Source organism: Drosophila subobscura, chromosome A (assembly GCF_008121235.1).
Source record: "Drosophila subobscura isolate 14011-0131.10 chromosome A, UCBerk_Dsub_1.0, whole genome shotgun sequence".
Classification (NCBI taxonomy): Eukaryota; Metazoa; Arthropoda; class Insecta; order Diptera; family Drosophilidae; genus Drosophila; species Drosophila subobscura.
In genome coordinates, this window is record NC_048530.1 from 15,967,280 (window position 1) to 15,989,897 (window position 22,618).

Below are 22,618 nucleotides of genomic sequence, written 5' to 3' on the forward strand. Positions count from 1 at the left end.
CGCGAACGTGAACGTGAGCGCGAGCGTGACAAGGAACGCGATCGCCATGGCCAGCGTGAGCGTGAACGCGAACGTGACAGAGGCGGTGACCATCGCGGACGGCAGCTGCAGCACCACAGCAAGGATCAGCGCCACAGCAAGGACAACTCACGCTCACACATCTCATCGTCAGCCGCGCACAAATCTCAGCGTCGCTCCTACGACGAGCGCAGCCGCAGCCGCCGGCGCCGCGGCTCGCGTTCCAGAACCCGCACGCCGACTGGCACATCGCCCGATCGTCGCCGTCGCCATCATCATCATCAGTCATCAGGGAAAGGCAAAGGCAAAGGCACGGGACAGTCGTCGTCGTCGTCGTCGCGCAAGTATCGTGGACGCGACTCCAGAAGCCGCTCTGGATCACCGCAGGAGCAGGCAGGCGATGGCGGACGTTCCAAGAAGCCAAGCGGCGAGGAGCTGTTGTCTCGCGCTGGAACAGGGATGATGCTGCCCAAGCCGCTATCCGCGCCAGCAACAGCAGCCGCCGCTGTGGCAGCGATGAAAGCAAAGGCCGCCATTCAGGGCGGATCGGGAGGAGCAGGAGGCGGCGGCGGAGGCGGGACCGGACTGTTACCCACTCCAAACTACACAACAAATATACCCTCATTGATGTCACTGGCCGTGCCGCCAGTGAGCAACGCAGCCATTAGGCTGCCACTGGGCATGCCGCCCATAATGACGATGCCGCCCATTCAGGCCATGACGCCCGCTAAGCCCATCCAGCTGCCCAGCTACTACAATCCGGGCATCATCAATGCCAATCGGTATGCGGAGCAGCAGCAGAAGCGCAAGCTGCTGTGGGGCTCCAAGAAGAGCGAGCCGCCGGCCAATAAGTGGGGCAATGCGCACTTCTCCCAGGATTCGGACGGCAAGGTGGCTTCCAAGTTTATGCGCCTGATGGGCATCAAGAATGCTGCCGGCGGTGCGGCAGATGATGGAGCGGACGGGCGCGAGCATGTCGATCAGGGTGATGCCAGCAATGGCAGCTCTGCGGGCGCAGGTGGCGAGGATGCGGGCGAAGCGACAGCAACAGCGACGGTGGCTGGGGCTGGGGCTGGGGCAGTGGCACCAGGAGTGCCCGCCGATGTGGAACAGCGCCAGCGAATGTTTTCCAACATGGAGCAGCAGTACGAGATGGCTCGTGCGGCCACACACACTATGCGAGGCGTTGGACTGGGCTTTGGCTCCCAGCCGCGCACCTTCTAGAGCGGGTCCCGGAGGGAGCAGCAGGAGCACAACTTGGCTGTAAATAAGATGCCACACTCATTAGTCACTTGAAGCTGTTTACTTTCACGTTTTTTTTTTTTGTTTTATGTGTTGAGACAAACTTTAAACTATAAAATAAACGTTGCAACAGAAGAATGTTCCCAAATGGCCCAAAATGTGTTTTCAATTGTTTTTTCAAGCAGTGCGCGCCTGGGGGTGTCGTAGCAGTCAGCGTCTGACCAGAAGTACGACTATCGCAGCATCGCCCAGTAACCTATCGATAGCAGCGCCCATTCATCGCATGTGAAACAATAACAAAATCAGCTGCAAGACGTTTGTGCCACGCAAAAAAAGAACGAAATACTTAAATTGGTTGCTGAAAGCGTATCCCCGCAGGAATAACTTCACCCAGAGAGAGAGAGAGAGTGAGAGGCGAATTCGCACAAGTTAGAGGAGCAACCAGGCCGTAGACATGTCCTGGCTAAACAACAGCCTCAACTCCATCAAGGGCCAGCTGACAAATCTGGCCCAGGAAGTGCTGGCCGACACGGCCGGCCCCGGCGACGAGGACTACCGCGGCGCGGAGACCGACACAAAGACAGCCCTCGAGCTGCTGGCCGAGTCGCAGCAGCAAAAGGAACAGCTGGACCAGCTCTGCGGCGACAAGGATCGTGAGGTAGGGCCCCTGCCCCAGTGGGCACTTGTGCGACTTCCTTCTAACTTCTTCGCATACTCACTCATGTCTCACACTCTTTCGCAGATTGCGGCGCTTCGTAAGCAAATCACACAACTAAATAGCCAACAAATTGGCGACAGAGCAGCAGCAGCAGCAGCAGCAGCAGCAGGAGCAGGAGCAGCCGCAACAGCCGCCGAGCCACTGGTGAGTGTCGAATGATCGAATGATCGAATGTTTGCCTCGCGTACCTGCAGCTGTTCCGTGTTCCGTTCCGCATCTGGTTCATCTTTCCCCCTGGTACATTGCACTTCCAGTGTTTGCTCAACTTTATCGACGCTGCGATAAGCCCAGCCCAGCCCGGGCCGGCGCTGCCTGCTTCCCGCTCTCCTTTGAGCACGTTTGCGTATCCCTGAATTAATATTTAAACTGTGATAAGGTTTTGGCAGGAGCAGCCAGCCTGTTCCCTGTGCCCACACGCAAAGTCGAGAGGCCGCCGATAAGCAGCGCTCCGTCCCGCCCCCACCCCGTCCGGTGTCAACGTTTTCGTGGAAAACGAAATTATGAAATTTCTATTCGATTTCACGTAGTTGTTGTTTGTTTGGTATTTGCTCGTCTCTGTCATAAATCCATGCGAGGGCTCATAGCTTCGCCCCGCTGCTCTTCCAGTTTTCGTCCATATGTTGGGCCTCAGAGCCGGGGCCAGAGCCAGTCACTGGCAGTCACTGCCTCCTATCTACTCCCACTCCCACTGCCTGCCGCCTGCCGCATGCTTGTTTAATTTACCGAATTATTTCTGATTAAAAGAACAGTCTCCGCTGTCGCGTTTGTGTCGCAGCTGTACCTGCCCAGCGTGGACACACAACTGTACCTCGGCTGCAGTGGGAAGTGCAGGCTAAGGCGTTTGTTTGCTTATGTATTCATAATTAGGTTGCTAAACCCGAAAGCGGTGCACAGTGGCTCGCAGCTGTGCCGCTTGTCGTGGCTGTACCCGGCCAGGCTTCACACACAACTGGGGTTCAGCTCCAGCATCTGCAGCACTCGAAAGCCAATTCCCAGCACGTGTCGGGCTCAACTGAGCGACTAACCCCCACCATTTCGTACGCCAAAATATTCTGATAATATCTTCAACAGCAAGAACTTATTTTTTACTCACTCTGCTCTCGCGCGCTTTGACTCCGTTGCTGGGGCTTCAGAACCGGAAGAGAAACAACAGCAATTTCTCGGCAGACTAGTCTGAAACAAAGTATAAAATGTATTCGTTAATGTTTTGCGACAGGCTGATTTGTACTCTAAGTTATAGGAAATGAAAGACTTAAGCTTGGGCATCTGGCATGCCAGATATAAATGTGGACAGCCGACACTTTGTGTCTGGAACCACATGGCCAAGAGTTTGAACATTTCTCTGGAGATTCATCGGGCTCAATGGCTCGACTAAGCGCTACCATTTCGTGCCCCAAAACACTGCGATATTGCAGCCATAACTTACTTTTACTCACTCTGCCGAGACTTGCGTGATTATGTCTTCGCCTGTTGAGATTTTATTTGCTAGCTTGTGCCTGAGAGTTGTGGAATCCCAACGCTTGCCGAACAGCAGGAGCCACTTCCGCAACACTTTCATTTGCTTTCCACAAAACTGACCCACTAGGTGCCAGTGTGTTTGATTTGGACATGTTTTTGGTGCATTTGTTGGGGAGAAAGGGAATGATGCGACGCCGCCACGGGCAGCGATGAGGCAGCGATGAGGCAGCGATGATGTGCCTGTGTCTTGGCGGCTCGAGCCGAAATTTGAGCTGGCAACTTGGCATTTTGCAATAACAATAACGGGGAAATGGAACTGGCCGCAGGTTGCCGCAGCAGAGTTCTGGGGAGTACATGTTCGGGTTCGTGTGAATGTTTACGTGCACTTGCCGTTGGGGGAGAGCTCCTTATCGGCGAAGCTGCCGCCCAGCAGCTGGTGTCCCAGCCTAGTCCCCTCCTTTCGGCGCGCAAAAAGAACAATGGGATCGGATCGGATCGGGCTCGGATTCGGATTCGAGCAGAGAAATGTAAACAAATAATTCGTTTTTGCATTTTGTTGTTGCCAAATGGCTCAATGCAAGCGAAGCGCTTATCTGCTCCCACGAATTTCGCACTATTCGGGGGGAGATCTATGCGATCCCCCCCGGGTGGAGGGAGGTTAGGGCGTATGCTTAATGCAGACGCATCTTTTACGTGGCGCCACTCCATCGATCTCCAAATCATTGCCACCGCTGCCACAATCAGAGGCACATCAGAGCTCAGAGATCGAGATCGAGAACGAGAACCTTAAGCCATGAGTTTCTCCAGCGACGAGGTAAACTTTCTGGTGTACCGCTACCTGCAGGAGTCCGGCTTCCTGCACTCCGCCTACGTCTTTGGCACTGAGTCGCACATTTCGCGCAGCCGCATCGATGGGAGGCTCGTGCCGCCGGCCGCCCTGATTACCATACTGCAGAAGGGTCTGCTCTACACCGAGGTCGAGTGGAGCGTCGGCGATGATGGCGAGGTGCGACGTCGCATTGAGGGACTATCCCTGATTGATGCTGCCATGCCGGAGCCCAAGGCCGCGGAGAAGCCAAAGCAGGAGACCGGCGAGCCGGCGGCGGCGGCGGCGGCTGTCAGTGGCAGTTCGACGAGAGCCAGCAGGAAGCCGAAAGCCAGCGAGTCGTGCCTGGCTGATGCCGTTCCATCCACATCCAAGAGAGCGGCCGCTCTTGCGACATTCTTTCCAAGGAAATTGCCAAAGGGAAAGGCAGCTGCAGCAGCTAAAGCAGCAGCTCCAGCAGCAGCTCCTGCTCCTGCTGCAGCTCCGATTGCCGCCGACATTGAGATTCCCTCATCCGCGGTTTATTCGCTGCGCGGCCACGTGGGCGAGGTGTTCATTTGCGCCTGGAATCCGCGCGCGGATCTGCTGGCCAGTGGCTCGGGCGACAGCACGGCGCGCCTTTGGAACATGTCCGGGCCGAGGGGTCACCACTCGCAGCTGGTGCTGCAGCACTGCCTCGAGCAGGATGGCGAGGATGCGCGCAGCAGCAAGGATGTCACCTCGCTGGACTGGAACGGCGAGGGCTCGCTGCTGGCCACCGGCAGCTACGATGGCTTCGCCCGCATCTGGACCACCGATGGACGCCCGACCCTCAAGCTGGGCCAGCACACGGGGCCGATCTTTGCGCTCAAATGGAACAAGTACGGCAATCGCATTGTCTCGGCCGGCGTGGACAAGACGACAATCATTTGGGATGCCCGCACCGGCAAGTGCAAGCAGCAGTTTGCCTTTCACAGCGCCCCGGCGCTGGATGTGGACTGGCGAACGAGCCAGGACTTTGCCTCCTGCAGCACGGACCAGACGATCTTCGTGTGCCGACTGGGCGAGAAGCAGCCGGTCAGGACATTCCGCGGGCACACCAACGAGGTGAATGCGATCAAGTGGTGCCCGCAGGGACAGCTGCTGGCCTCCTGCTCGGACGACTTGACGCTGAAGATCTGGAGCATGAAGCGGGATCGCTGCTGCCAGGACATGCTGGCCCACACCAAGGAGATCTACACCATCAAGTGGTCGCCCACGGGGCCGGGCACACGCAACCCGAACATGAATCTGGTCCTGGCCTCCGCCTCCTTCGACTCGACGGTGCGGCTGTGGAATGTGGAGCGTGGCAAGTGCACGCAAACGCTCACCAAGCACACGGAGCCCGTCTATTCGGTGGCCTTCAGTCCCGATGGCAAGCACCTCGCCTCCGGCAGCTTCGACAAGTCCATCCACATTTGGTGCACCCAAACGGGCCAGCTGCTGCACTCGTACAAGAGCACCGGCGGCATCTTCGAGGTTTGCTGGAATGCCAAGGGCAACAAGGTGGGCGCCAGTGCCTCTGACGGCGGCGTTTTCGTCCTAGATTTGCGCAAGCTTAAAACCGCTTAAAGAACACTTTCACATGCCCCAAGGGGAACGCCATAATTGAAGGTAGTTTTGAATGCCAATTTGCATTTTTTGATATTTTACATTACATGCATGTATGTAATGGGCTACGTTTTGCTACATTTGCTACATTTTTTATACCTTTTTTTTACATTTTTTTTACATTTTTTTTTAACATTTTTTACATTTTTGTTTTTTCTTTGCATCGCTGAGTGTTGACAGCCTCGAAATGTCTTCGCTTGAACATCAGAATTTATAGCACAAATAAAGTATACCCTTTTTACCCTCCTCGAGTAACGGGTATGAACCCGTGAAATATTTGCCATCTTTTGAACTTTGTTTTTCGTTTGAACACTTCCTCCATTCGCTCCTCCATTCGCTCCTGCATTTGCTCCTCCATTCGCTCCTCCATTCGCTCCCCCATTCGCTCCTCCATTTGCTCCTCCATTCGCTCCTCCATTCGCTCCTCCATTTGCTCTTCCATTCGCTCCTTTTGTTGCTTATTATGCATAAATATTAGGTGCACATTCGAGCCATTCGATCGATTGGAGCTTATGCCATGAGTAGAACTTTTGGTCTGACTTGGAGCCATAATTGAAGCTGCCCTGAAATGAGTCTCAAAACTAAATGCGAAATGCCAAAGCGTAGTTTGTGAGACGCACTGTACATATCTCGCATGGTTTGACACTCAATAATGTTGCACCAATCAAGGGGGAATTAAATCTCAATCAAACTTTGCCCAACCCCGCTCCCTGCTGCACTTTGCCAACAAACTCAAATGGGAACGGGCTGCCCTGCTCCTCGTTGCGGATCGCTGTTGCCTCAGGCTCATCCTTCGACACCTTTCGCTTGTTGTCGCTACTTTTTTGTTGGGTTTTCTGTTATCTGTTTGGTTATCTAGCGGCGGGCTATCATTCGATCGATAGCTGACTGGCAGCCACCATATTGTTTTGCATAATTGCGCCAGGCGGCAGGCGGCAGGCGATAAGTGTCCCCCTCTTCATCGGACATTATCATCCCCATTAGTCGGGCATTTTGGGACATCTGCATCGATGGCACCATGGCACCATGGCACCTTATCTTATCCGGGCTGGGGACAGGATCGAAAGGGTTGGGATGCCTGCCTGGGCTTGGGGTTGGTTGGGCCTCTGCCTGGGCCCTATATAAGTTCCGGCCACCTGCTGGCTGCCATCCATTCGGTGCCGGGCATCGATGCCCAAAAGTGTAGCCCGCATAAAGTGTTCATTTTCATTCCCAAAACTCCGCCCTCGGTGTGTGTGTGTGTGTGTGTGCCACTGTTGGCCCTCAAGAGACAACGCAAGAGTTCAACGCAATTTGCATTTGAAAATCGTGTGAAATTTCCCCCAAAAGAAGGTCAACCACATTTTTGTACATTTTTTACTTTATTTTTTGCTGTTGGTTTTTGTTCTGTATTGTTTTTTCGCTATCCATTTGGAGCCGGAAGTTGCCCACGACTGCAGTTTTTATTCCACATTTTTGTTCGAGTGCCTCGCTTTCGGTATTTCTTTTGGGTGAGTTCAAAACCAAACAAAGGTTCTCCAAACATTTGGACATGCAACAGCTTTAAAATTAGTTGAATTGTTCAATTTTAAACGCAACAATTAGACGAGAAAAAAGCAACCAAAATGAAAATCAAAGCCCAAAACCCTCGACACGAGGCAGCGAGCACGCACCTGGCGATGATAATGAGTCGCCCCCCAGTGGGGACTTGTGGCAGGGGCCCAGAGCTCATAGCTAATTTGCATCAAAGAAATGTTTCCTCCAGCTATTGAGGGCTAAATGTGCTCCTAAATGATCGCTGCTTATCGATTTTTAAATCGATTTAATCGATAGCCGCCGGAACATCCTTTGTTTCCATTTCTAAAATACTTCGAAATCATGTTCCGAGGGTTAAGCACTCGTAAAGGAGGCCAAACACCAGCTGAAATAAGTTAAAGATGAATCAGAAGAATTGAATTTATTGTGTATCGCTATCGCCTATCGATTGCTTGCAGTTGTTATCGATAAACTGAAACAAAGGCAGGAAGAGCACAGAGCACAGAGCGTTTGTCCCTCTCTGCATGCACTGCATCTTGCATAGAATTTCGTTAGAGCGGAAATGCTGATGGGTCGCTTGGCTGCTCGGGTCAGTGGGGTGGTGGGGTGGTGGGGCTGAGGCGGTGTGGGTTGCTGCTCCCGCTGGGGGGTGGGCTGGGCTCACTCCGGTTTTTGTGTTATTATTTTTCGGACACGTCAACAGTCAGAACCGAAGCCGAAACCGAAACCGAAGCCGAAACCAAAACCAAAACCAAATCGAGTTCCATTTGATAAACGCGGCTTGTTACGCTTGGCCAAACTGTGTCAAATGTGTCCCCAGCTGCACTTGTTCCGCCCCCTCTGGTCCTGCCCTTCCACTAATTAGCGGGGAGAGACCTGCGGCTGGAGTGGGGGTTACATTTGGCCCATTGGCTACGGCCATGCCCGTTAGCCATATTTGTGTCCATAATGTGTATCGGGCGACAGGCTGCTAATTGGTGAAACTTTTGGCATAAGAATTATTGTAACTTTCCGTAGGAAATTCTCATAATTGGCTTCAACCCACTGTGCCAGAGCTAAGCCCAATCGGGGCCCGCTGGCTTCTAAGGGGCGAAGAATGGCTCTGAAATAATAAACAAATGTTTTTGGGTTTATCTTTGAAGCCACCCCAAGTCCAGTGCTGCCGTGCAGCTGTAGCATTTTTCTGCACTTGTCCCGTTACTCATCACTGGTACTCATTCCTCTGGTATTCTTGTGGTCTGTTGTCCGGCGGGGACTTCTTTCACTTTCTCTCTGCACTCAACACGGATCGTACGTTGATGCCTTAGCTTCAATTTGATTTGCTTGCCCCAAATGCACGTACATAATATGTACATTAATGTATACATATTCGTGTGTATATGCTATTAATGTATGTACATTTGTGTATTTAATAATCGTCGTAACAATTGCCGAGAGACCTCCACTTATGGTCAGCAAAATCATTCAGCTATGATGATGACGATGATGATAATGCACTCATCAAATGTTTCTGTTGGCTGCTGCCTGCCTGCCTGCCTGCCTGCTCACCTGAGCACGAATGAAAATGACAATTTTGTTGTTGTTGTTGTTGTTGTTGTTGTTGCTGTTGCTGTTGCCACCCACGCCACCCATTTGGCTCACAGCTACCGTGCTCCCCCACTGGGCGGAATTCCCAGCAAGCAACTGACCCACGGCCAATGAGAAGTCAAACGTTGCATGTCGCTAAGTGCAGCCAGAGAGTTGTCTCCGCTTCGTCGGGGGGGTGGGAGGTGGGAAGAGACCTGCAATTAGAATACCCTGTAAATAAAGATCAGTGCAGGGTATGCTGTGTCAGTCAGCGAGTAAAAACATCTTTGGGATTGTAAGTTTCAGTTTGCATCAAAGGATTTCGAGTGATCTCCAAGGTATGTCGGTTCTCCTTACGTTCCACGATCGCTGCTTACTGTGACTGTGACTCTGGCTGCCTCTGATGACTGACATTGTACGGCTTACGGCTTACGGCTTACGGCTTACGGCTGCCGTACGTTTCTATAAACAATCAGCGAAGCGAGCGGACAATTTTCACTAACTGCCAGCAGCATGGAAAAGGGAAAATGCCAAATGAAAAGCGACAACAACAATGAGGCACAGAACGTGGACAGATCTGAAAACGAATCTTGGCCCAAATCAATTTGCTGCCCTGTGAACGGGCACAGTGACAGAGCGAGAGAGAGAGAACTCACAGCTGGCGCTGCTGCTGATCTGCTGTTCTTCTCTCCACCTTGCACTTCCACAGCCACATCCACAGCCACAGCCACACATTCATTTCCATTTCCGTTTCCATTTAGATTCGCGTGTGTCTAACGAGCTGCGCTGCCAGTTTGAAGCCGAAAAGTGGAGCGGGCGGGTGCAGGGGCTGAGGCTGAGGCTGCAGCAGAATTTGACTGCTGGTTGGGTGGCTGTAACTCTGACTCCACCAATTCTCTGTTCGCTTGGACGCTGCTCTCGGATGCAGCTGCTGTCGGCAGAGCTTGTGTCGTTCGCTCCCCTCCCTCCCCCACTCCTTCTCTCTCTCTCTCTCAAGTTCTGCCTCTCCCCCACTCACGCTCGTTGTCACTCTCCCCCACTCACGCTCGTTGTCACTCTCCCGCCCGCTGGCTCTTCTCTCCCGCTCGTTCTTCCTCTCCTCCGAGTTGCTCAATTTGCCTCGCGTTTAACCTTCGTGTGTAATTGCATATGTTTTGGGCCACCTCCAACTGAGAGTCTCTCGCGCAAGTAGCTGCTGACATCGCTGACATGGCAGGGGCGCTCGCTTTCAGTGGGGAACTTCCACAGAACTTCGCAGAAGAACGAAAGAGAGAACGCAAAAAGAGCATTGCAAGGGGAACAACTGTAAACTGAATTGCATGGAAGGGGAATAATAAGTAAGTCATAATAATGAGCAGTTTGAGAAAATTGGAGCAGCAAATAAAGTGGGAAGCAAATCACCAAGTCATAGAATGTAAAACTGATTTAATTCATGAATTAATCATTGAATGGGGAAACAGCTGAGCTACAAATCTATGAAAACACAAGGCATTCATTTATTATTTCTGATTACTGAAAATATTGCAAAAATATTATTCATTGAAATATGAAAGCAGAACGCGGCGGCGTTCAATTCTAATAAGACAGTTTTGGGCTGGATCTTTAGTAATCAAAATAAACAAATCGAAGAATTCAAATGACAACTGTAGAATATTTGGAGTGAAAAATTGAATTTAAATTTGTATCCATGTATCCAATTCCTTTTTGAAGATCTCTCCATGGCTTAGGTGCTGACAAAGGAGGAAGTTCGAAGTGGAATTTCTGGCACACTCATCTCTCGCTCCCTCTCTCTCTCTCTCTCGCTCTCTGTTTTCGCTGCTTATGCAACCCCCTCTTACCATAGGGGGTCCGACCAGCCGCCTGTGAGTTGCGTTTAGATGTCCATTGAGCAGTATCAGAATTGTCACGCAATCTGCTTTGAAAGATTCGAAATTGTCGTTGCTGTTGCCGTTGTTGCATGCATTCTTTCAGTTGATTTACATCGAAGGTTGTCGGTTGGAGGGGGGAGCTGCTGCTGCTGCTGCTGCTGCTGTTTCAATTGCAATTTTAACTCTTTGTCTAACACTTTTTGCATGCCACTTTGTCTCTTTGTGTGCACTTGCTTCACATAGCCTTCCTCTGCTGCGGCCACGTTTTGGAAACAGCTTACGGCTCTGGGTCGACTGTCTGTCTGTCTCTCTGTCTGTTCGCTTAGGCAATTACGCAGTGCCACCACCTACACCCTCACCCCCTCACTCGGCAAACGTTTCTCCTGCAAACAAATGCTAATAAGCATTAAATTATGAAAAGATTTTGTTCGTTTGCAGGCCAGTCAGGCCATAAATGACGAAATTTAAGCGCCCATATATTTATAGCCCAGACTTTTTGCACTGGAAAACTAAGTGCTAACTGCTCCGCAGGGTGTTGGCAGAGCTAGGCCAGGGGCCAGGGCGCCGCGTTGTATGGAGAAGCTGCTGCGTTTTGGCCATTTTTATTGGCAAGTCGCGCAGTTGCATAAACATGGCCAGCACAGGCCAACGAGGCAGCCGACGACAACAGCAAATGGAAAATTGTTCAGCCGGGCAGCTCTCTGCCTCTGCCTCTGCCTCTTTTTTGAGTACTCAGCTGCTGCAATGCTGACTGTACCCATCATGCAGATGACTGTACTCATCATGCTGATGATCTTTCAGCTGCAACAAAAGAAAACCGCAAAAGGGAGGGAGCAAAGGTGTTCAAAAAATATTCATTCAACTTTTGTACAACATATTTTTGGATATTTTCATTGCTTTGTTATTAGGTTTGATATTTATTTCGGTCTGGCTTGTTTCCATGGCACAAAATCGATGTGTTGCACTCCGCAAACTCCCCGATATTCCATCGAAATGGGACGACCCACTGCCAGGGTACCCAAAGCTGCGACCCTGAGAACATTTCGCCCTTCTACATGGCTGTTTTTTCGTTGCTGTTGTTTCAGCGGTGGCAAACAGCAAATGAAACTAAAAACGAAAAAACGAAAAACTCCAACTAGAAGAAAAAAACGAACACGAAAAAGTAGAACGCCCAAATGGCTCACCGTCCATAAAATCGTCAAACAAATTGAGCGAAGCAAACGTCAACGCACGCGGCGCTTTTCCAGCTTTTCCAACCTGCCGGCACTGTACCCTTGCCCGACCCCCAACCCCACCAGTCCAGTGAGTTTTTCCAATTAGTTATTAACTGAATTGTTCAGAGGGGGGCAGCCAACGGGCAGACAGGTTAAATATGCCCAGATGACCCTCCAAGCGAAAACAGGTACAGCGGCAGGCCCCAGTGTGGGCAGGCTGTGGTGCAAACGGAGCTCAGAAGATGGACATTCGATGGATATTAGTTATGTGAGTATAAGTGGGAATGGCAGGACTAAACTTGGTTTAAAACTGTTAAGTGAGAGAGCAAAACTGAAAGGGGAAATCGTTGCTTTTGCCTCTCCTCCGCTGCTATGCTCTCATTTGATTACTTAAAGTTTCATCAATTGTTTTGACAACAGCCAAGCTCATAGAGATCAATATAGAGAAGCGAACCCCAGTCAGCGTTGAGTGAATGAATTCTGGTTGGAGAGCAATAAATACAAATTGAAGTTCCACTCTTTTTCCACACGTATTTTTGGGTAGATTGTTTGCCTTTGGCTTAAATTGAAATGGGATTTGTTTGACTGCTCTCTGGCAGTGCAGCATTTTCCTCGCTTTCGTGTTTATTTTTCCATTTAGTCGTTGTTGAATGTAGACCCAACCCGATTGGATGTACAGGAAAAGAGATAAACGTAGCTGAAGTGTATGTTTGGGAGGATTTGAATTTGAAAACAGTTATAGAACGAGGGAAGCATAAAATAGATGCCAGGGGAATCCAAAATGCCTCAAGGATATAAAGTAAGAGAGCGATCGGAAACATTAAACATAATCATGAGTATAAAATATCCAAATACGGAATTCAAAGCATTACTTTTGGACTCCCTTGAGAGCAAGTTTGCATCTTTTGCTGCATCTGCCGCACCGTACGTATCCCGTAACCGTATCTGCTGCCGTGAGAGAGTCGAGTGCAGTGCATCTCTGTGTGAATGTGGAACGTTGGTGGCGCGACCGAATTGAAGCGCGTTATTTGAATTCGATTTCTTCTCTGAATTTTAACAGCAACGTGTTAAATGAATGCCAACACAAAACGGGGAGAGACTTAGACTCGGACTCGAACTCGGACTTGGACTCGGACTGGGTCTCGCTCAGCTACGAGTCGGCAGTTTGGTCTTCATCTCTAACGACGACCAACACCGCCAGGTACCTAACACGATCGACGCTCTCCAAGTGCTATGTACCCAGGCAATGAACCAACACCCCCCCGTCCCACATGCTCACATATGTATCGGCACCTCCATGTCCGTGTCCATCTATCCGTACTTCTTTCTCCATCTCTCCACCTTTATGCTGTTTGTGTATTCTGTTGCGACTTCTCCTCTTCCCTTCGTGAAGTTGTCATCGATCAACGTGCATCCCACATCCACATCCGCATTTTGGGTATCTCTTCTGTCCACCTCCATTTCCATTTCCATTTCTACCTCTCTCTTTCGCTCTCTTGAACGTATGCACGTATCCGATCCATTTGTTTTGGGGGGCAGACTGGTCCACATATTGATCAAACGTGTGCAAATACGAGACAATTTAAATATTTATTATCTTTGCAGTTCGTTAGCATCTTGTACATACATTTGTACATATTTACATTTGGGCTTCAGGCAGGAGCGTAGTGGGCGATGCAGGGGGGCTTAACCTACATTCCAAGCGTGTGAACTGGGCATAGGAATCGACAGAGTTTCATTGATCATTTGGGGGTACAAGCACCCCTCTCAGCAAAGCTCTGACTGGCTTGGTGGCCTCAATATGCAATGGGACTCACTTCTCGTCAAAGATCTTCGTCCGAAGGGTTTTCCATCACCGAAAAAAGTGAGAGATAAACAAGAAGCAGTAGCAGACGAAGAAGCAGTATCGAAAGATAAGTACAAGCGAGGAAGAGGAATAACTGATTATACAATCGATTTGAACAATTGGCGCCGCCATGTCCCAGTTGCTGGCGCGCTGGGGCAGTACTTAACGCATGTTAACGTTGCCGCCGACTCCATTTGCACGCCTGATTGTTATGTATATGGAGCAAGGAAGCCAAAAGGTAGAGCTAACGACAGAGACTGAGAGACGGGGAGAAGCGGTGGTGGAGTCAGTGGCAATCGGGGTTTCACGTATGGGGGAAAAAACTAACAACAATTCGATTTGCATTCGCAACAGAACGAAATGCATTAGACGAATGTTTGTTCCTACTCGGTCCCTTGCTCGAGGGTGCGAGAGCACTATGACTTTGACTGGAAGTGTGTAACACGTGGAGGATATCATCTACGATCCGGGCTCTCTGCGATTGGAATCAATTCAGAGACATGCGAACACCTTGATGTGTCCGCTCGTTTATGGGAACGTTGTACAGCGAATCACTGAATATGTTTTAGTGCAAATTTGTATGCAAAATGATGGGCTGGCAGGGTATACATGAGAAAGCTTCGCTCCCCGTTCAATATCTTCTTTATCTCTTGTTTTGTTACTGCCACAGTTGCTGTTGCCCGCTGCTGTTGCCCGTTGCTGTTGTTGTTGTTATTGGAACTGCTGATAAAAGAAAAGCCCCCAAAACTAATTAACGCCTGCAACGTGTTTTCCTGACTGTACATTTGTATGGGTATGGGTATGTGTGTGTGTGTGTGTGTGCGTGTGTGCGGGCCAACTGTTGATTGTGTAAAACGAAAAGGTGCGAAAGGGATGGCAATAATGAGTGTGTGTGTTTGTGTCTACCTTCATGGAACTGGCTGTATTTTTATCTGCTAATTAAACACAGACGCTCGATTGCGACAACAGCAGCAACAATCAGCGGCAGCCCGCTTAAAGCCAACGACGTGGCCATATGGGAATATACACACACACACACACACATACACATACACAGACACATGTGTATGCGAGAATGTACAAACAAAAATTGTACGTGCATCCATACGTATTCCATTACACATTGCTGACGCCGGCAAAAGAAAAGCCATGCACACATGCTGTAGTTGGACAGCGTAGGCTTTGCAGGCGAGGATAACGCCTGCCAGCCAAAGACATCATCTTCGTCTTCCCCTCTCTCAAAATAATATAACTGTACGCGCGCTCTCGCTCGCTCGCTCTCCTGCTCTCATTGTGAACTGATATTTTGCATGGCAGTGCGGCAGCGCAAGGGTGTGCTGAACAGCAGGTACGGTAGTTCCTGGCGCCGCGTGCTCCATTGCTCCCCACTGCTCTTTAGTGTCGCTGCCGCGTTCCTTATTTTAGTGCAGGCAGAGGCCCGCCTCTCTAACCTCACTTACCTTCTATTGCACATGCCTTGGGCAAACGCCGCCGCTGCGGAGAGCGAGCGCATACAGCTCGCCGCTGAGAACAAACAAAGTGAGCAAAATGAGCAAATAAAGCGAACGTTGTCGTCGTCTGCATCATCACACACACACGCACACACACACAGACAAAAACATTAACAATTCCGAAAAAATAAAAATAAATAAATAAGGGGGAAAAAATGAAAGAAAATAAATAAAAGCAACAACAAACGTCGCTTAATTTCAAGTTAAATAGCCGACGCGCATTATTTGAGTTTTGAAATGGAGAGCAAGTCGAAGTTGGTTACACTACCGCGACATGCACACGTGTGTGTTTAGGGTATGTATGCATGCATATGTATGTACATAATCATAGTACATACTCAATGGCATGGATATGATGGATGTCTTTCCATTTACCTAATCTCACACACTCGCTCTCTCTCTCTCTCTGTCGCTGTCTCGCAGTGCAGGAGAGCGCGATCACCAACACCTCTCCATCTCCCACACTCGAACTTAGTTCGCCCAATCCCCCCACCCACAACGGCAGCCAGGCTGCAGTCTGCGCTTCGCTTGTACTACGACAGGAGCAGGAGTCGCCGTCGCCAGCTTCGTTAGCAGCGAGCGATCTTCACCTGCTCTCCTCCTGCTCTAATGCACAAGCAAACTTGCTGATTGCGCTGCCACGGCCTGCTGCCTGCTGCTATCTCTGTCTAACGCCGGCAACAGCTCCGCTTCGGCTCTGCGCTTCACAGTATCGGTAACGCGCGGCTCGGTTTCGGTGTCAACTTCGGCTATGTGGGTTCTCAGCATTCTGCTATTTTCACCCAACGCCCATTGCACGTTCAGTTCATTCCTCGATCGGTCGCGCAGCGGTAAAGTCATATATCTGGCCAGTGCACAGTGCAGCCCTTCTGCTCCCGCTGGAGAGAGAGAGACTAAAACTCTACAAATAAAGTAAAAGAAGAACATTCCTGTTAACGTTTAATTTGTTGGTTAAACCATTTCTTTTTTTGTGGCTGCCTTTGTTTTAATTGCTTACAACCGCGCGTTGTCGTACACAAAACGCGCAATCATCGCCGCCGCCTTCAAGTGCAAATCAACCGATCTCCATTTCAATTTTCAACTTCAACTTTGCCATTTATTTTTTGACCATTTTTTTTGCTTGTGAACTGGAAGAAGAAAGAACAAAAAAACTGTTATCGAATGACTAGCGCGGGAAAAAACGAAGGCACAAATTCTGCCGAGCAGCCAGCCCGAAATTGGAGACGAAAAACGAAAATTGCCGCCAATGCTGACAAGTAACTGTAAGTGGAAGGGAGGGGCACGAAAGGGAAAGAGGAAAAAGAGGAGCCGCTGCAGACTGGAGGCAGTTCCTAGCCCAGTGCTAAGCATATCAAAATGTGCTGAGATCCATCGATACAAAAAATGGGATTAATCTAATTGCACTCCAAGTAGAGCACACACATCGCATTCTGTTTAGTTCGCACACAAGATATATCGCAGAGCGCGAGAGCATTCTAAGTTTTTGTATTTTATATATTTTTTTTTTGTGGCTGCGCTCGTGGCTGTTGTGCTGTGCCCGTGCCTGTGCTGCTGTTGCTGTGGGCGACAGTGTTTTGGCCCGCCTTGACATTCGACTTTTGTGTCGACTTGACATCTTCTCCTATTAACTATGTAATTTTGCCTTTTGTTTTATTGCACTGCATACACTAACTTATTATTATTTTTATTATTACTCAGTTGTGTGGCCCCGCAACAGTGCGGGCCTGGGGCAGGGGCATGGAAGTGCTGTTCATGTCAAATTTGAGCGCTTTGCTAAATTGCAAAAAAAAAAACGCGAGATGAGCACGTTTTTTTTTGTGTTTTCCGTCGGTGGAGGAGATACCCTAACCTGAAGTCTTGGGCCTTAACCAGTCGGGCACTGTGTTTGCTAGTACTCGTGGAGGGAAGCGAAAGCGAGAGATAGTTCAGGTATAGAAAGTAGAGCCGCGGCTCTGGTTGCGTCCCTGGCCGCGTCACCCAATGTTTCCGCTCGTTTTGGGCGCGCTTTGATTCCGTTCGTTGTGGAATTCCTTAGATAAGGATATGGGAACTTTCCACAGGTCGTGCACCGTATCAATCCCTAATTGACTCATTTCTTATCGCCGCTTTGGCTCTGGCCGCTATCAAATAATTGTTCACTTTCCATTAAACGCGTATTACCATTAGCCGTCCTGGCGGGCGTTGGATTCTACAGCAAAAGTCTTTCTGCTCGACATATTTGTTCGCTGCATTCCAAGGGCATTTGGGTTTCCGTGTGGGGAATTGCGAGCCTGACTTCACGTTCCCATCGACTGCGAGCCTCGTCTCCGATTAGCTTTCAACACAAAATTCTCGGTATTTGCTGGCCTGGCCCCCTGTTTGAATTTCGTGTGAGAATAAAGTAAACCAAAGACCCCAATAAAATCCCATCCAACCCAAGCCAAGCGCATTCTGTTAGATTCAGTTACGGCTCAGAATCAGAGTGCCGTTCCCTGGGGCCCCATTACCACTTCCCATAGACCAAACATACATCTGTCCAGGGCAAATGCAGAGGGGGACTCGACAATATTCCACCCAAAAACGAACCGAGAACACTCTCACAGGAGGCAGCAATCGCTGAATGTTTGTTCATCCCAGAGAGTTGTTGGTGAGCTGCCGCCCCTCGTGCTTGAGCACCACCCAATGGATATGCTCGCAGTTGCTGTGTGTGCGGACCGGACCGGACCGATTAGATAAGAAGTCGCTCGGTGTCGGTGTCGGTGACTAAAGCGAAAGCGATCTCAGTTCAATATTGATCGAGTAAGCCGCAATGTTTGTTTATACATAAGAATTTGCTTGATAAGGGGCCCCCACAGGTCTTTTACCCTGCCATATGCCAAGAGTACACCATTCGGGCTGCCACTCCCCAAAAGTTCCCATTTTGTGTTGGACACATGTTTGCGTGGCTGTGGGCTGTATCCATCTGCTGGCTGACTATTTGTTTTTACCCACTTCCGGCTTGTAGGCGCCTCCTCCCAACCCATCCTCCTACCATCTCCGCCAGGCAACAATTAACCTGCTGAGCCGAAACCCCGACTCTTAACCACTCAGCACCATCATTTTATCTTATCGTTTGGTTTTTTGGCTGGTTTATGGTTACCATAAGGCGCGGGCGTCCACCCCCCCGCCAGACACACACCAGCACAGACCCGACTATCATATCATATAATATCATATCATATAGCAGGCGGTATGGTTGATCGATTGTTTGCAGAGAGAGAGAGAGATCGCTGGCCTCAAAAACTGTAGTCCGGAGTCCGTTGCCGGGCCAGCATGAAACATTTTCTTCCACTGATGTTTGCTTATGAGACGCGAGACACACACAAGTGTTTCAGCGCTACATCCGAGCCGTTCTCCGATAGCCCAGTTTGTACAAGTGTCTTTTTCGGTAATGCCCTGAGCCCAACACAGCGGGGAATATAATCACACAGTCGTGAGCAGACTGTAGAAACTGTAGACCCGTAGACCCGTAGACTAAACAAATGTCTGGGTGGACAAACAAAACCAAACCGAGTCGATGTCGCTGTCGAAGTCCCTTTCTCCACTTTGCCTTTCTTGTTTAAGTTTCAGTTCTGTGACTTGGCATCCAGTGCTGGGGCGATTCCTGACTTATGGATAGCCCACCAGAACGGGACTTCAGCGGCACTTTTCTTTCAAGTTCGAGCATAAAAAATGAGGGAAATAGCTAGGAGCAAACGGGAAACAGAAGTTACTTGTAAACCATAAAGAAAACTTTTATATCCGACAGTTCTAGAGTATCTGTAAATGTTGAACTAACTCCTGCCGCTGTTTTTGGACCTTTTCGATCTACTTTTCAATGATTCTTTGCTTCCTAACAGCCCAATGCCTTCTCCCGAAGTCTAATGGAAGTCTATCGCTCTCCTGTGACCTGCCACGCCCCTGCATATGTCCATGAATCATCGCTACATTTGCATTATTTATCGCTCCGCTCCGCACACAGACACAACTGGAGTCAATTTTTAATTAAGCATTTTGCCATTTTTCAAATATTTATTTCGTGGCCCGTTTCCCGTTGCTGCCTTTTTGTGTTCCACGTTTTCGGTTTTTACTGCCTCTACAGCCATTTTGTTGGGTGTTAGCCCGCTTAGCGGTCTCGTCATGGGTTTTATGGGGATTTCGTTGCGGGAACCTTATCGCAGAGCGGCTGTCAGCAGCAGCAGCAGCAGCAGCAGCAGCAGCAGCAGCAGCGCGACAGAGCGAGCAACGTCAGCGGTCCGCCATCTTTGCTCAACTCATCCATAAACTCATTAACGCGCGAATGTCTCACGCGCTGACACCGTCGCCCCACCTGCTTTGCCCCGCCCTCGGCCATTAGCGTCTGCCAATTGACCTGCTTTGAGCTGCTGATGAGCCCCAGGAGGGGGTGCGGGCGGTGGCAGGACGCACATAGGGGACGACGCATGCGCAAAAGGTGCAAGATTTATGCTCGGGGTTCGGGTTACAACTGCAAAAGCTGCGACTCAGTGGACTCCTCCTGCCCCATGTTCCGATGTATTCCACGTGTAGCATTCCATTCCAATCGTTCCAAGCATTCCTGGCAGCAAGCGTGGGTACAGTGGGAATGAAAACGATTCCCAGCGAGGATCTGAAAATAGGAAGAATTCTTGCAATCAAATGTTCAAGTGGAAAAGTGTGTGGGAAGTCCTCCACTCCATTTTGTTTCTTTCGAGTATTTTCAACCGTTTCAATCCATACTTTCTCCTCGGTTTTCCACCCACAGAAACAAACGCAGCGGAAGACCGCTGAGGAACAGAATGTGGAGGACAGCTGGGAGTGCTGGGACGACACTGGCGATGGATCGGATGGACAGGGAGATGCCGCGGCAAACACGGGACCGGGACTCGTGGACATAGCACTGGGCAACGGCGATGTGTCCCGCCTGAACGCTCGCATCGCAGAGCTGGAGCAGCACAATGGACAGCTGAACGCCTCGCTGGAGGAGCTGGACGCTCAGCATGAGGTGGCCATGCAGGATGTGCTGGTGCGCAAGAAGCAGCTGCAGCTGCAGGTGGAAGAGCTGCGGCAGCTGCAGGCGGATCGCATGGTCGAGCACGAAATGGCCATTGCGCGGCAGCAGAAGCAGCTGGAGGAGCGCAGCAGGGCGGAGAGCTCGCTGGCTGCGGCCAGGGAGGAGCTGCAGCAGCAGCTGGAGCAGCAGGCGCTGGAGCTGAAGCGCGGTGTGCTGGAGCTGGCCGAGATGCAGGAGCTGCTGGAGAAGCGTGGCGCGGACAACAACGAGCTGATCGATCGCGTTCGCCTGGCCGAGGCGGAGCGGGAGAAGCTGCTCAAGGAGCTCGATGAGCTCAAGCTGGCCAAGGAGAAGAAAACCTCCGAGTCGTCCTCGAACAGCTCCTCCACCTCCACGAAGCACAGCGAGGATGAGTTCATTGTGGTGCGACAGGCAGATGCCGCTTCCGGCTGTGGCTCTGGCTCCGGCTCCGATCCCGACCCCGATTCGGATCCCACGCCGCCGTCCAAGGAGAAGCTGCGCGACAGGCTCGTCCAGCTGGAGTCGCGCATCGCGGAGCTCAGTCTGGCCAATGGCCAGCTGCAGGATGCTCAGCTGGAGAAGGAGCTCTCCGCCAGCCTGCTGAGCGACCAGCTCGCCGAGCTGGAGTCCCGCCTCCGCATCAGCGAGGCCGAGAAGGAGCAGCTGCAGCTGGACGTGCAGTTCAAGCTGCAGCAGCTCACCATGCAGAATCAGGTGCTGAAGCTGAACGCTGAGGCCGAGCAGGAGACGCATTCGCACGACTTTGAGCAGCAGCTGGATGCCCTGCGCGCCGACAATCGGCGTCTGCGGCAGGAGCTGGACGCCAGCATAGCCCAGGCCAAGTTCCGGCAGGCCATTGCCGAGGAGAAGCAGGAGATAACCGACCTGGACGATGCCGAGGATGATCTGGAGAAGCTCCGCTCTCTGCTGCAGGCCCAGATCGAGGATCGCCTCGCCACAGCCGCACCGCAGCACGGCCTGGAGCGAGCCTATCGTGTCCTGAGTGAGCGCTGGCAGCGCCTCGACGCCGCCGAGCAGCGGCTGGGCGAGCTGCAGGAACAGAAGCGGATCAGCGAGCACGAAAAGAAGACCCTGGAGGCAGACATCTCGCAGTACATTCTGCAGTGTGACGAGCTGATGAAGAACAACGAGCTGCTGCTCAACGAACTGGACAAGTTCAAGCGCAACAAGCTGGAGACCATCGAGGAGCACCACGAGGAGACCATCGTGCAGCTGGAGGGTCAGCTGGAGGAGGCCAGACAGCGCCTTGAGATGGCGCACGAAGCGCAGCAGCGGCTTCAATCGCAGCTGGATGCGGTGCAGAACGACAGGAAGGAGCTCAAAGAGTGCCAGAGCAGGCTGGCCCAGAAGGACTCACTGCTGGAGGAGGCACGGCAGCAGGTCGAGGAGCTCCAGTCCCAGCTGGCAACGCTTCAAGATCAGCTTCAGGCCAGGGATGACCAGTTGGAGCAGCTCCAGGAGCAGATGCAGGCCAGGGACGAGCAGCTAAGCACAATCCAGCAGCTGGGAGAGCGGGAGAATGAGCAGATCATCGATCTGGAGAGGCTCAAAGAACAGCTCCAGGCCAAGGACGAGCAGCTGGCGCAGCTGGAGCAGCAGGCCACGGATCTTGAGCAGCTGAAAGAACAGCTGAGCAGCCTGCGGCTGAGCGCGGATCAGTGGAAGAGTCAGCTACAGCAGAGCAACGACAGCCACGCCAAGGAGAAGGGCGACCTGATCCAGGCGCTTCAGCAGAAGCATGCGGAGAACACTCAGTACTATGGAGAGATCCAGCGGCTGCAGCCCTTCGAGCAGCAGGTCGGTGGGCTCGTTCGCGAGCGCGAGAAGCTCGAGGAGCAGTTGCGGCGTGTGCAGGAGCTCAGGGAGAAGTCCGACATGCGCGTTGCGAGCCTGCTGGCGGAGCAGAGCAGTCAGGCGCAGGCGTCCCAGGAGGCACTGGAGCAGCAGGCGAGCATTCAGCGCGACTTGGAGCGGCTTCGTGCCCATCTGCTCGAGGTGGAGGAGCTGCACACCCAGGAGACGGTGGAGTTGCAGCGCGAACTGGACGAGTCGCGCACCAAGCAGTCGGTCCTGCAGCATGAAGTATCCAAGTCCAGTACAGCCTACACATCAGCGAGGTAAGTTTTGCGTTGGGAACGGGTAGGGGGTAACGGGGAA

General features: G+C 51.3%; 1 protein-coding gene across 4 annotated transcripts in view; it reads left to right on the plus strand.

Moving 5' to 3' along the window:
• LOC117903318 (thyroid receptor-interacting protein 11-like) overlaps nucleotides 1–22,618 on the plus strand; it is a 53,634-nt gene that overhangs the window by 25,992 nt on the left and 5,024 nt on the right. For 2 of the 4 annotated variants that reach the window (XM_034815256.1, XM_034815257.1), the window contains 2 exons: nucleotides 2,059–2,122; nucleotides 20,171–22,578. In XM_034815256.1, coding sequence (XP_034671147.1) covers nucleotides 2,059–2,122; nucleotides 20,171–22,578 — 2,472 coding nt within the window. Of the gene's footprint in view, nucleotides 1–1,572; nucleotides 1,919–2,002; nucleotides 2,123–16,230; nucleotides 16,674–20,170; nucleotides 22,579–22,618 lie in introns of those variants that run through there. The other 2 variants (XM_034815258.1, XM_034815259.1) reach the window with 2 other exon arrangements.